Here is a 15,801-nt window from a genome sequence, read left to right on the forward strand (position 1 = left end):
TTACTCATATAAACAGTGAATGCATTAGGGCAATTCCATTAAATATGTACGTCCACCCCCCTATGTGTGGGACTTTCAGGAAATTTTTTGTCTCTGATTTCTTGTTCTTTTGACAGTCTGTAATGCTGTCAAAGGACCATTACTTGGTCAGTTTATGAAATGAAGTAAGAAATTAGAAAAATGGGGTTCGGACGTACAAAAAGGTTGATTATTTTATGGAATTGCCTATTAATGAAAAAAAATGATATAAGGTATATACATGTATATTGCACATAAACTGTTAGGTGCTCAAGGCTCGCCTACAACGTCCATCCCCGGCTTAGTTAGGCTACCAATTCGGTTCTCACAGCTTTTGGATGAATTTCTTCCTACCGGTATCCACTCACCTCACCTTGGTTGAGTGCAACACGAAGTTGATTAATTAATTGCTGAAGGAAATGTCCTGGTAATTGTATGTACATGTACATGTATGTGGCCTTACCTTTCTACAGTCTACTTGCAAAGGTGTCTATTCAGTTATTTTTATTTGATTTATCTCCTTAAATCTATTGAATATCAAAATATATTTTCAATGGAAATGAGTCACATGGACTAGAATTTGCTTGTGATATAGCAGCTCATATACATGTCTCTAGTACTAGAATGAAATGAATTGTGATGAATCATTGGGTATTTTATGATGCATTTTAATATTTTGTTTTGATTTGTTTAAAAGCAATCTGTTTCCCATCCTAGTGTTGTAAATCTTGTTCAATGACAACCGAGATTTATATGTATTAAAGCAAATACATGTATACATGTACATAAATGTATCAAACATGTAAATAAATTGTTGACATTTTTCTTTTGTTTTGTAGGTTTCAGGAAGAGATAAATCGTCTCGTAGAAAGAGTACGAAGCCACAGGGTAACCCCTTGGTACGCTCTCAAAAGGAAAGGCATGCTTCCTACGTCAGGCAATCAACGTGAGTGACAAATAACATTCAAAATCATATATAGTCATTTGAAGATATCTGTATTATATTGGATGGCTCAGAATAAAATACTAGAAATATTCCAAGGGGTTTGGGCCAATATTCCACGAAACGAGTGGAATATTTCTGGTATTCCATGATCCAATATCATTATTATCATCTATCCCACCCCCCCCCCCCAAAAAAAAAGAGGGAGAAATTTCATTTAACAAGTCATATCACTTATCACATGGCATCATTACTTCATAGGATCAAATTTGGTCGTTGACATGCGAGCTACATTTAGTTCATTATGATGTCATTGGCGTATTTGTGCTCTCTGCTGCGCATCGCATTGCTTTTGTTGTTTGTATGCGTTGTATACTTCATGCATTTGCACCTGTGCACTAGACTGTTGAATACGCTCTCATATTCAACGGCAAATTTGTACAGCAGCCTATGGGACATTTGTCGGATTTCATTCCTTTTAGGGATACGCTCTGATACTGCATGGGCAATTGACGCAGACCAAAATATGCATTTTTAATGTATCGCTAAAACACCCTATATAGATGATAATACCTTTTTATTTTGGGTTTTAACTGTTTTCACAATACTATGATATGTAGTTCAAAGTAGAAATGGTGCTTGGAACATGGAATCACTTTTTTATGCCTCTACCTAATGTACTGTATGTGGTTGCTAGAGGCACTAAAGTTGCAATTAATGATATGTCTACCAGATTTCCTGTTATGTCAGAAGTACTACGCCCATGCGGGTATCGTTCGTTGCTGGGGCGATACATTCTCTACTCATTAAAAAAAGTTAAATTTTGGAAGAGTAACATCATGGCTTCTAAAATACCCTGTCCTGTGGGATATGGTATCGTAGTTTTCTTTAACACGTGATTTTCGGTCCTTGGCTTGAAAATCAAGAATGTTTCTCTTTAGAAAATGTAAGTCTCTGAGTCATGGAATTCATCCACACTGATCCTCATTTCATGTTTGAATAGGAACACTAACTTTGGAGTATTAGCTATAAAAGGTAGTTCCTCAACTTGGACCAAACAATTCAGTAGGAGCTTAATACCCTACATGAGAGGATGCAGAAAACAGCATCTACATCATGACTTACATATTCTATATAAATTCTATTTTGACTAGATTCAATCATGAAATAGAATAGAAGTTAATGATAATTTTAGTTGTTAAATGTATGATTTTTAAAATGATTTCAGTGTAAGGGTTATATTTTTCCTCGTTTCCACTTTGTTTGAGAAATTTTCGTTTAAAAAAATATATAAAAATAGATAAAAATCTGATTTAAATTTTTGAAAATCTGATTTAAATCAAATAAATAAGATTTTTTTAATGAAAAAAAAGAATTGCCAACCCTGATGTGTAGGTATAATGTTGTAATGTTTCTTTATTCTAAAATTGCCTGTCAGGTTTCCTATGACACCCTATGACAAAGACTACCAGCACCATCAGAGCAGCATTTATGACACGCCTTCCTCCATGAAGACACCCAAGAATGCCCGCTCCACCCTGTACCCCGACCCGCCATCCAGGGTGTCGTTCGTCCTTCCCCTCCACACCCCTTCACCGACCACGCCCGAAGCCTCCCCCATGGGCTGGACCACCGATGTCCGGCAGGGACCCATGTCTCGTCTGGGCCTTGGTATGGATTCTGGCCTGACCCCACTGGACCTGAACTCCACCATAGGTGATCCTACGAGAATACAGGTGAGTTGTACAAAGATCTTGACCTCTATGGCTTGTATTCTCAAAAGAGGTTTCAATTGTACCATGGTACAAAACCATGGACTATGCAGATTTTGTACATGAGTACGTTTGTTTAATCGCATACACAAAGAAAAGCCCAATTATAAATGCACGCTTTCGGCAATGAGTGCCTAGATGAAGCACGAAAACAGATGAAATCTGTATAAACCATGGTTTTGTACAATGGTACAATTGAAACCTCTTTGAGAATACGGGCCTATGGGTTAAAGACAGCCAACCAAAAAAGATCTTTTTGTAGTCTTCCATGAACAGTCACTTGAAACACACTTTATTGTATATCAACTTTTTCCTCCCCATCGTTGACTTCTTTTTCCAACTCTAGATTTATTCTATAGACTCTGTTTGACTATTCACATGAACAAAAGCCCAGTGCCACCATTTTATGGTTGGCAACATCACATCCGGGGAGCGTTTCATCAATATTTTCATCCGACAAGTTGTCAGATCTGACATCTTTCCTTGATTTTGATTGGCTGAGAGGCACTGTTCCTATGGTAACTGTCGGATAAATTATCCGACAAGTCCTTTCATGAAACGCCCCCCTGAACGTTATTCAGCAGCCAAGGGCTTTGTAATTCACAGGACAAAGAGGGTTTTTGTTGTACATGGAAAGCTCAACATAAAAAAGAAATACTACGTTCATTCCAAAAATAAGTAAGGTTTATCCATGAACAAATTTTTTAACCTCAGTGTAAAAAAAAAATCTATTAGGAATTTCCTTTCTTTGTATCTTTCTTCTGCTGACCCCTGTACAAATAACATAAACTACCCCACTTTTCTGTGAATGAAAAAAAGATGGATGTTGTACCTATCGGGATAAAGATCTTCATGGTAAATTGCTGATTCGTCTACTGCCAACTCGTCCACTCATCATATGGTCTACCTTCATTTAGTCTAATGCCATTCCATCCATCGACATGTCGTCTGACAGCCATTTGGTCTAATAACCATTTGGTCCAATAATCACTTTGTCTCATCACGAGTTTATTAATGACCATTTTGTCATGTAACCATTTGGTCCAATATCCATTTTCTTTTCATTCATTTCGCCCAATTAACACTAAGTTCAGTTAGACCAGATGGTATGTGGACTAAATGGCTATTGGACCAACTGGTTATTTGACGAAATGGTGAGTGGACGAATTGGCATTAGACCAATTGAAAATAAACCGTAGGAGAAAGATGGATAAGATTAAAGAGACAGATGGGAAGAAAAGATGGTTAAAGCTAAAGATGAGGCAAATTGGAGTCTAATAACCAGTTGGTCCAACAGCCATTTAGTCCATATACTATCTGGTCGAATTGGACTAAGTGTTAATTTGGCAAAATGAATGAAAAGAAAATGGATATTAGACCAAATGATAGTAGACGAGTTGGGAATTGGACGAATTAGCATTAGACCAATTAGAAATAAACCATCTTCATACATCCTCCACATTATCTCTGATACAGGAGGAGATCCGGCAGAGCAGGAAGAGCATTCGGAGACGCCTGACCCTGCATTCCACTCCCATGACCAGTAACCTTGATGGCAGTGACACGGAAGAAGAAGAGGAGGAGGAAGAAGAGGAAGAAAAGGAAAGGTACAGCGGTCAATCAGCCATGGATGACGTGGATGGAAGGTGAGAATTCCTTTTTTTCTTTGTCTTTGGGTTGATACATGTTGTTTTATCATTGTTAAAAAGGAGTGATATCTTATGCCTTTTTCTTTTGATGATACGTGTATCTTGTACATTTTGAGGATGAATATCTTATTGGCAATAAATTGTGTGAACTGGATAAGTGTAGTTGTTTCCCCTTTTTAACAAATTTTCACTATCAATTTGACCTAAGTCATCACTACATTTTGATAAGAAGTATTCTTTCACTCAGAATTCATAAGACCATTCAGATCTATCAGTTCTGTGCCTTCTGCTTCATAATTCCTTTGAGCATCTTATCCTAGTTCAATCAATCCAATCTGGCTTGTTATTACTTTTGTCTGAACTGTTGGCAATCAATAGAGAGATTCTAATAATTTTACCTTCAACTTGTAAAACCCTAGCCATTCCAGCACGCTACTCGGAAAAGATGGAACAGCCCCCTCTACAGTTCTGAGTCGGTCTAGTGCAGCCAGGGACCGCACCAGCAACGCCACTTCCCCTGCAAGGTCTGTGGCGCCCGAACCGGAGCTACAGCTTCACCTGGACGTGAGCATCTTCATAGACAGCGGCAAGCTGACCCTGCACTGTCACAGGCCTGGCCCACCTGCAGCCCCCAACGATCATCTTTTGCCAGAGTAAGGATATCTTCTGTCATAATTTGTAGTTGTGGTCAGGTGGTTCCAATTTGCCTGTCAAGTAGAGGGTGCAGGTTCAAATATTATAATATAGGGTATTTGTATAGCACACATTTCCACGTTGTTAGCAGCTCAAGGCTCTTCTACAGTGGTGCTCAAATGTTAGTGAACCCCACCAGAAATTGAACCTTATTAAGGCACAAGAGATTTAATATCACGTTCGTTCGTGCGCGTTCGGAATGCTCTATTGTCTTGCTATGAATGCGTTCGTAGCGCCCTATGCATACACCCGAACGCAAGGATTACTATTAACAAAGGAGTCAATAGAAGAGCACTTAAGTACTGCGTTCAGAACGGGATCGAACCGGATGCGTTCAGAATCCTCTAAGCAGAGCTAAAGGCCTTCTATGAGCGCCGATGTGCGAGTGTCTTGGGGGTATGACGGCAATTTCATCCAACTCCGCGTCGTACCCATGAATTTAAAAATAGATTGCGAACATAAAGGGATTTTGTGAGGGTGTAGAATTATGGAGTACTGCCCTCAAAAGGTTAAACGTTATTATACAGGGTGCGACATATTATAAAGCGCTTGCCCGATTGTTTTGAAGCAAAGACAAAAACTAATTGCCCGAATCGGGCAAGCAAAATTCTCATATAGAATATTCCCCATATTTCACCATCAAAATTATAGAAAAGAAAAAGAGAAAACAAATCATTTCATTAATTTCTTCTTTTAAAAAAGTTTATAAGTCATGATTCGAATTGCAAAATTTGCGCCATTTTCTGCAATTAACACACAGCTCAGACAGCACACACACACAGAGAATCTATGGCAGTATAGCGAGCTAGCGCCTAGTACTCGCAGCCCATGGTTTCTACGGTGCTGCACGAACGAAGTTTGATCTGGAAGAAATCTCCCAAAGAACTGTCAAAATTCACATTTCTTACCAATGAAAACTCTTGTAATGTCCATACTTAAAAAAAATTGGGTAGCTCTGTCATTTGTAAGAGGTAAAAGGAGAAATTTTCACTTCTCTTATGCTTGAAAAATATCGGGTTTCGAATGATCGTCTGTATCACACACACTGAAATGCATTGTTTGACAGTCCAACATGGGCATTTGTGAGTATGTTGATAAACGTGGTTTCTTTCGTAACTATTTTTTTTAGCCAAGGAAAATGATATATTTTCTTCTTTATTTATGACTGGATATGAGTTTGAGTTTTCTTCCTCACTGTTTTCTTTCTTTCTGCCTATCTTTCTATCTTTTGAATATATCTTTATTTCTTTAAATTTCCTTCTTTCATTCATTTTTTCTGTTTATAGCTGTCTTTCTTTCTGTCATTCTTTTCTTTCTATATTTTTTTTCCTTCTATCCAACCTTTGTTTACCTCTTTCTTTAATCCTTCCTTCTTTTCCCCCTCCTTTCATCCTTTCTGTCTTCCTTCCGTCCATTCCTTCTTTACCTTTTCTTATTTTTTCTTTCTGCCTTCCTTCATTCATTCCTTCGTTTCTTTCTATCTTTCTTTTCTTTCTTTTTTTCCTTGCTTCTATCTATCCTTTTCTTTCTTCTTTCCTTTCGTTTTCTTTCTTTCCCTTTCTTCCTTCCTTCCTTCCCTCCATCCTTTACCTTTCTTTTTCTCTTTTCTTTCCTTTAACCTGTTTTTCTTTTTTTCGTTCTTCATTCGTTCCTTTCTTTCCTTCTCTCCTTTCTTTCTCTTCCCCTGAGTTTTTATTTCTCTCATTTTTTTTTCGTTCTTTCTTTTTTCTATCCTTCCTTCTTTCCCTTCTTTCTTTCCATCTTTCTCTTCCCTGCAGCCATTCTCTCTCTCTCTCTTTTTCTCATAACTTCTGACGAGGTTCGAGGCGGAGGGAATCAAATCTACCTTCCAACAACGAACGAATATCGACTTTTTTTTATCCGCCTTATGGTTTCAAATTCTGGAATATTGACCTCAAAAAGGTAGAAACATACTTCGAAAGAGTTCCTACCCGTAAAGAAAACCTTGTGTAATTATTATATAATTACATCTATCTATAGGGTCCATGCAACATACGAGTATCTCTTGATTGTTTTTTCCGACCATTACGGTACATGAATTATGGAATATTACCTGAGAAATGTCCTTGATTGTTTAAAACATAATACTTCGGAAGTGTGCCGAGTCGGAAAGAATCTGGTTATTATTTGCCTTGCGTAATTAATATATCTTTCAACAACTTACGAGTATTGCCTTTTTATCCGACCCGACATAAGGATATGCTAGGAAATACTCGGGACATGTACAGAAATATGAATCAAACGATCCATTCAAAATGTCAGGTTGATTAACTTTTTATTTAATCAAATAAATACAAGAATACGTTCGTCAAAAAATATAAAATGCTGCTTGGGCATCCCTTCATACTCGGGACATGTTCAGAAATATGAATCAAACGATCTATTTTTAATGTCAAATATGTTAACTTTTAATTTAACTTTATAATTACCGTAGTACGATCGTCATAAAAAAATGCTGTTTGGGCATCCCTTTATACTCGGGATATGTTCAGAAATATGAATCAAACGATCCATTCAAAATGTCAGGTTGATTAACTTTTAATTTAATCAAATAAATACAAGAATACGTTCGTTAAAAAAAAATGCAGTTTGGACATCCCTTTATACCCGGGAAATGTTTGGAAATTACCACCCAACGATCTGTTCTGAATAATAGACTGTGAATGTAGAATTGGGGAAATACCAGAATATGGTCGTAAAAATTAAAAACCGCAAAGTTTAGAATCCCTTTATACTTGGGACATGTTCATAAATGCGCGTCAAACGTTCTATTTTTAATGTCAAATATGTTAACTTTTAATTTAACTTTATAATTACCGTAGTACGATCGTCATAAAAAAATGCTGTTTGGGCATCCCTTTATACTCGGGATATGTTCAGAAATATGAATCAAACGATCCATTCAAAATGTCAGGTTGATTAACTTTTAATTTAATCAAATAAATACAAGAATACGTTCGTTAAAAAAAATGCAATTTGGACATCCCTTTATACCCGGGAAATGTTTGGAAATGACCACCCAACGATCTGTTCTGAATAATAGACTGTGAATGTAGAATTGGGGAAATACCAGAATATGGTCGTAAAAATTAAAAACCGCAAAGTTTAGAATCCCTTTATACTTGGGACATGTTCATAAATGTGCGTCGAACGTTCTATTTTTAATGTCAAATATGTTAACTTTTAATTTAACTTTATAATTACCGTAGTACGATCGTCATAAAAAAATGCTGTTTGGGCATCCCTTTATACTCGGGATATGTTCAGAAATATGAATCAAACGATCCATTCAAAATGTCAGGTTGATTAATTTTTAATTTAATCAAATAAATACAAGAATACGTTCGTAAAAAAAATGCAGTTTGGACATCCCTTTATACCCGGGAAATGTTTGGAAATGACCACCCAACGATCTGTTCTGAATAATAGACTGTGAATGTAGAATTGGGGAAATACCAGAATATGGTCGTAAAAATTAAAAACCGCAAAGTTTAGAATCCCTTTATACTTGGGACATGTTCATAAATGTGCGTCGAACGTTCTATTTTTAATGTCAAATATGTTAACTTTTAATTTAACTTTATAATTACCGTAGTACGATCGTCATAAAAAAATGCTGTTTGGGCATCCCTTTATACTCGGGATATGTTCAGAAATATGAATCAAACGATCCATTAAAAATGTCAGGTTGATTAATTTTTAATTTAATCAAATAAATACAAGAATACGTTCGTAAAAAATATGCAGTTTGGACATCCCTTTATACCCGGGAAATGTTTGGAAATGACCACCCAACGATCTGTTCTGAATAATAGACTGTGAATGTAGAATTGGGGAAATACCAGAATATGGTCGTAAAAATTAAAAACCGCAAAGTTTAGAATCCCTTTATACTTGGGACATGTTCATAAATGCGCGTCGAACATTCTATTTTTAATGTCAAATATGTTAACTTTTAATTTAACTTTATAATTACCGTAGTACGATCGTCATAAAAAAATGCTGTTTGGGCATCCCTTTATATTCGGGATATGTTCAGAAATATGAATCAAACGATCCATTCAAAATGTCAGGTTGATTAACTTTTAATTTAATCAAATAAATACAAGAATACGTTCGTCAAAAAATGCAGTTTGGACATCCCTTTATACCCGGGAAATGTTTGGAAATGACCACCCAACGATCTGTTCTGAATAGACTGTGAATGTAGAATCGGGGAAATACCAGAATATGGTCGTAAAAATAAAAAAATGCAAAGTTTAGAATCCCTTTATACTCGGGAAATGTTAAGAAATGTGCGTCAAACGTTCTATTTTTAATGTCAAATATGTTAACTTTAAATTCAACTTTATAAATACCGTAGTACGATCGTCATAAAAGAAAATGCTGTTTGGGCATCCCTTTATACTCGGAACATGTTTAGAAATGTGTGTCAAACGTTCTATTAAAAAAGTAATGTGGATTAACTTTAAACTGAAAAATAACAAAATACGTTCGGAAACTTAAAAAAACTCTTTAGTTTAGACAGCCTATCATACTCGGGAAATGTCTTAAAATGATCGCACATTCTTTTGAATGTAACCGAAACATACCAGAATACGTTCGGAAACATAAATACAAAAAAATGAAGTTAAGACAGCCCTTCATACTCGGGGAAATTCCAGAGTTTCAAATTGTGAATGTTACTGAAAAATGCCGGAATACGTTCGTAAAGATAAAAGAAAATGAAAAGTTTAAACATCCATTCATACGATGAATGAAACGATCGCCCAACGATTTGTCCTGCGTTTTACATTGATTGAGTTTGAATGTTACTCAAGAAATTTGAATGCGTTTGTAAGAATAAAAAGAAAAAAAAACCCGATTCGTTTCGGACCCGGGTTTCGGAACTAAATACTTGGAACTGTCTTGCAAATTAATTATCGCCCGACGATCTGTCTTGAGTTTTTAATTGCGAATGTAACCGAAGAAATACCAAAATACGATCGAAAAAATAAAGAAACCGCTAAGTTTAGACTCGAGGAATGTTTTGAAATGATCGCCCAACGATTTGTCCCTAGTTTTTAATTGTGAATGTTACTGAAAAAAATCCAGAATACCATTCGTAAAAATTAAAAACTCAAAGTTTCAACATCCCTTCATACTCGGGAAATTAATTGAAATGATAGGCCAACGATCTATTCTGAATGTCAAATTGATTAACTTTCAATATAAATATGAATAACAAGTATATGTTCGTCTAATTTCAAAAAGCGTGAAGTTTGGTCAATCCTTAATACTCGACAATATTGTCCAGCGTGTGCGCCCAGCGTTGTGATAATCTGAACGTTCGCATGTATTCATTCATTGATAATCCGACCGTTCGCTTTGCCGTTCAGTGGCACACTCCTTTTGTGCGAGAAGACAATGAAATTCAATAGACTTTTCCGCTCACAATTTCAGTAAGATTCTGAACGTGAATGAACATGAACGAACGGGGTCTATTGTCCACCCTTCTTAATCCCCGTTCAGAGCCCGTTCGCATGCAAGGAGGATTAAATCTCTTGTGCCTAAAGTGTTCAAGTTCTGCTATGTTTTCAGATATTTAATTGTCAAGTCAGGTGATAAAAATATCATATTCAATAAAATCTGTTTCTCTTGACTTGCCGGACACCTTAGTGTTTTTGTCTGCATTTAACACTCAGCATGAAGGAATGCATTTTGTGGTGGGGTTCAATAACTTTTGAGCACAACTGTATAATACCTCGGCTAAGCTACATGTAGTGTATCGATTCCAGTGCTCACAGCTTTTTGAGGATTTACTTCTAACTGGTACCCATTTACCTCACCAGAGGGGGCTGGGGTGTTTCACAAAGATTTAAGCATGACTTAGAGTCTAACATAAATGCCTAGTTGCATGCGTTATAAAAGGCATGACCCTATTGGTCAGATTGTGTGAAGAGGAGCGCACTACTGCGTATTGATCAACGAGATTGCGTGTTGCATATTATGTACGCGTCTGCTTTTAAGTGCAATTTCAAGTCTCCCCTGGATAAAGTGCAGCACATTTTGGATCAATTAAGATAGAACAGTCTTGATTTGTTCAGCATAAATGTCATTATTATTGATATAAATCACAAATGATGATTCAGGGTGTAGTTACATGTAAAACCAAGATTGAAATACTTTGACCGCTTTTAATGCATCTAACCGTTAAGATCCATACCCCGAAGAATTCTATTAATTCTCTTCCACCCCTCTTGCTCTCTGTCTTCCCTCAAGTGCTTTGAAACAAGAATCCAGAAGACCCTGGAACTCCACCGAGTCGTCTCCATCCCGGAAACCCGGGGTCAAATCTCAGCTCTCCTCTGCATCGTCCTCGTCAACGTCGGGAATGAAGCTGAAAGGCAGTACGCTGCCCTCTATGTTGTCGTCTCAGGGCTTTGCCCTCTTCAACCTACCAGCGGTTGATGTCAAGGTTTGTTGTTAGTCAAACTTCCATATTTTATAAAAATATTGGTGTTTTAGGATATATGGATGCCATCTGAGTGGTAATATGCCATCCACATGAATTGAAAGGCCCTGTCACATAATTCTGTGCAAGCCTTGTGGGTGAGTTGCAGGTGATTGCCCGCAACTATCCGCAAAAAAGTTTTGAACATGTTCAAAACTTCTCTACGTGCAAATTAGACTTGCGTGCGCTTCTGCGGGCAACTGCGTGTGAGATGCATGGGAGATACTTGCCACCTTTCGCAATCCTCACGGACGCTAATATTAGGGTCCCCTAACACAAAAGTTGACGCTTAATCATACACTTGATTTTTAAGATTGATTGTACATTATAGTCAATAGAATCAAACGTAGAAAACTGCTCTACAATCAATGCTAAGATTTGTGTTACAGGGGGGTTACAGGCCCTACAGATCTGCTTTTCGTGTGCAAAATTCTTTTCCGCGACACCCGCACCATACATGCATGTATTACGACTGATGGCTGGAGATATTTGAAATGCAGGACCTAAAATAGAATATGACATGGATAAGAAAGTGGTTTTTCAAACAAATCGAGTACATATTGAGTGAGGAAAAAGTTACTGCATTAAGGCTTAGATATAGATCATTACTGTCCATAGAATCGATATTGCATTTAATGTGGATTATTGGTGGATGACTGGCAATTGATTCCATGGGTCAGATCACCTCTCCAGCCGAACCCATTTCGCATGCGTTGATATGTACACAGTGTATGCAATACGTTTTAACATGCGGGTTTCTTTTGTTTTCTCCTTCTACACAAACGATACGCCTCTAGCTCACGATGTAATGGGCATTATGTTTTACTTTCCCCAGAAATGGGGAATTAGATTCAAATTCCGGGGGGACCACTTCCATTGATGAGTGGATACCAGGCACGACCATGGGGTTTCGAAAAGTACCCTAAACAAGCTGGGAAGTAATTCTTTTCCAGATTATGAAAATGCATCTCTTAACAAGAATTTGGCTTGTGAAACCCTACAAGTATTGGATATATATCCCTTTTTTCAGTATTTTAATCATCGTTTTTGACACCTTTATAACTTTACATAGGCCTATACGTAACGTACTTACCCACTCTTTCCCCTTTGCGCCTGGTATCAACTCTTCAATGGAAGTGGGCCCCCCGGCGGCCTCTCGAGCTCTGGGAGGAACCAAATGTGGATTTGGAAAGTCATCCTAAATCGGATATATCGCTGTTACCATAGTAGCAACCAGAATTTTGCACACGAAACGCAAATTGAATGTTTCCGTTCCAGATGCGAAAAGAAAAAAAAATCTCATGTCACACAATTTGCATTGCAGGACAGAGTTTTAAGACCATGACGACGGGCCCAAAAGTCTCTTCCAAAATCAACTAACGTCGTAAATAAGCGTTCGCGTTCTTCCAACGAAAGGTCGGGACTGTCAACGAGGGTGACCTGCAGGTAGCAAAATAGTTACCCGCAAGTCACAGGCAAGGCTTGCACAGAACGATGTGACAGGGCCTTAACCCCTAGTTATTCTTCTTGATCATGGTTTCCCCCTTTCTCAAATAAGAATAGAGAAGTTTGTTCAGAACATACAAAGCTAGTAGCTATCCTTGACATGGGGCAATTGCAATGGGATGGTGGTCTTGTAAATTATTGAACCAGGGATCCTTTTCATAAAAGTTGTTATAACAACAAATTAACAGTTAAAAGCTACTGAAATCTTTCAATCTGATTGGTCGATAGTGTAGTTGTTAAAGAAATTGTGCATTTGTGATTACAACAAGTCTCTATGAACGGGACCCAGGTTCAAAACCCAGGCAATGTGCTAATAATCGTCGGTCAGTCATCTATCCTCATTAAAAGGTCCCTTTCAGAGAACATGAAGTTTTTTTGTTTTTTGTGTGGTTTTTCAAAATATCTTTGGTATGTTAATGTTCATCATCTGTACACATAACAGTAAATGAAATGGTTCCTTTTCCAAACCAAGCATAAACATTGAAGCCCTCCCCCCCCCCAAAAAAAAAGAGAAGGTCATATCTCTTTTTCCTTGGGTATCTACGCTATCTTATTCATGAGTCCACTGTTTTGAATTCATGAGTCCACTCTTAAAACAGTGGACTCATGAATAAAATAGCGTATCTAACCACGGTAACAGGCGTCTATTTGGCGCACTGTGACAAAAGCGCACATCAGCATTGGACATTCAATATACGCGGTAAAATAGGCGTAATCTATACAGGAAATCTGCATAAACCATGGACTCAACCGTGGGTTTTGAAAACTACCTTTGTGAATTTGGGCCTTTAAATCCCACAAGGAGACACTTTGAATTCCACATGGAGGCACCTTAAAGCAGATACGAACCGATAGCCCCATCTTGAGCCCTCAACTACTCATACCTGGCCAGTTTCCTGACCCATAATGCTAGTGTAGTCTCGTAATATAGACCCACATGAATGATAATGTGTTAATTGACTACTCTATACAAGTAGCAAAACAACCACTTTTCCTCTCAAGACATTTTAGTTTCTCTATACAAATACAATTATAGGTCAATTTATTATCTGTAGTGTTAGTAGATATCTGAAAACGTATATTTTAAGACTATTTATTTATAACACATTCAATGATAGACCACACACAGTTCACTCCCCCTTTAAATCTCAAAGGAGACACTTTAAAACCACACAGGGAGACTATTTACTGACTTATCTACCAAACCACTCCTCCTCCTTTGTTCAGGTTGAGTACCAGTCGGAGCCAGATAGCAAGCAAGACACCAACACCGATACAGCAAGTACATCAATGCAGTCATCTCCTCGTCTATCCACGACCGAAGGAGCGTCGGAGAAGAAGAATGGGGCCAGAAGAGGCTGCTTGTTCTGTTGGGCCAGGTTACTCACTCCAGCTGAGGTTAGTGTTTGCTAGAAAGTTATTCCTAGAGGTTCTCTTTTTTAATCATTGGTTAGGAAGGTCTTTTAAAATCACATTGTCAATTCAACGAACGTATAAAAAGCTTTGCAAACATGCAGATCGCATACCAAGTAGAATTTAACTGAAGCTATCTTTTACTCATCAATTGATGTGAACAACTTGTAAAGCATTTCAATTTCATGATGTAATTTTCACAATGCCCAATTATTGATGTGAACAACTTGTAAAGCATTTCAATTTCATGATGTAATTTTCACAGTGCCCATTTATTGATGTGAACAACTTGTAAAGCATTCCAATTTATGATGTAATTTTCACAGTGCCCGTTTATTGATGTGAACAACTTGTAAAGCATTCCAATTTCATGATGTAATTTTTCACAGTGCCCATTTATTGATGTGAACAACTTGTAAAGCATTCCAATTTCATGATGTAATTTTCACAGTGCCCATTTATTGATGTGAACAACTTGTAAAGCATTCCAATTTCATGATGTAATTTTCACAGTGCCCATTTATTGATGTGAACAACTTGTAAAGCATTCCAATTTATGATGTAATTTTCACAGTGCCCATTTATTGATGTGAACAACTTGTAAAGAATTCCAATTTCATGATGTAATTTTCACAGTGCCCATTTATTGATGTGAACAACTTGTAAAGCATTCCAATTTCATGATGTAATTTTCACAGTGCCCATTTATTGATGTGAACAACTTGTAAAGCATTCCAATTTATGATGTAATTTTCACAGTGCCCATTTATTGATGTGAACAACTTGTAAAGCATTCCAATTTATGATGTAATTTACACAATGCCCATTTTTCACATCAATAATCACGACTTAAGATGAATTTTATCTAGAAAATGTTCCCTGTTTGTCATTTGATTTACCCAGGAAATTGTTGTGACCACAAGCCTCCTTGATTTCTTGGAGCAAGCCCTGGAGACAATTCCATCTAATATTGGCATGATGCTAACCAGTCCATCGTCAGGTAAGAGAGGACTCTTCGTACAGTAATTTTGATGAGGTATAAAAGATAGTGTGCTCCCTTATTCAAGAAATATAGAATTTCTGTTTAATCTAAATGTAATATCAGACTTATAATCTGCAGCATTTATTGAAAAGATAGGTCATTGTTATATGTTATTGAAGAGATGAGGTGGTGGGGTTTTTCAGAGATTTTGTCAGATACCTGTACAAAAATCCTTTTTGAACATTATCGAAAATTACATTTCAAACGATCATATTGTAGTACACTGGCATTTATTAGCTACAAAAATTTAA

The 15,801-nt window shown here is 37.1% G+C and overlaps 1 protein-coding gene across 1 annotated transcript in view; it reads left to right on the forward strand.

Annotated features, from left to right (window-relative positions):
- LOC129261409 (bridge-like lipid transfer protein family member 1) overlaps positions 1–15,801 on the forward strand; it is an 86,275-nt gene that overhangs the window by 54,553 nt on the left and 15,921 nt on the right. Inside the window, exons 41-47 of the mRNA XM_064099510.1 lie at positions 858–964; positions 2,400–2,697; positions 4,210–4,379; positions 4,802–5,035; positions 11,358–11,553; positions 14,323–14,493; positions 15,412–15,508. Coding sequence (XP_063955580.1) covers positions 858–964; positions 2,400–2,697; positions 4,210–4,379; positions 4,802–5,035; positions 11,358–11,553; positions 14,323–14,493; positions 15,412–15,508 — 1,273 coding nt within the window. The remainder of the gene's footprint in view (positions 1–857; positions 965–2,399; positions 2,698–4,209; positions 4,380–4,801; positions 5,036–11,357; positions 11,554–14,322; positions 14,494–15,411; positions 15,509–15,801) is intronic.

This window comes from Lytechinus pictus, chromosome 5 (assembly GCF_037042905.1).
Source record: "Lytechinus pictus isolate F3 Inbred chromosome 5, Lp3.0, whole genome shotgun sequence".
Taxonomy (NCBI): domain Eukaryota; kingdom Metazoa; phylum Echinodermata; class Echinoidea; order Temnopleuroida; family Toxopneustidae; genus Lytechinus; species Lytechinus pictus.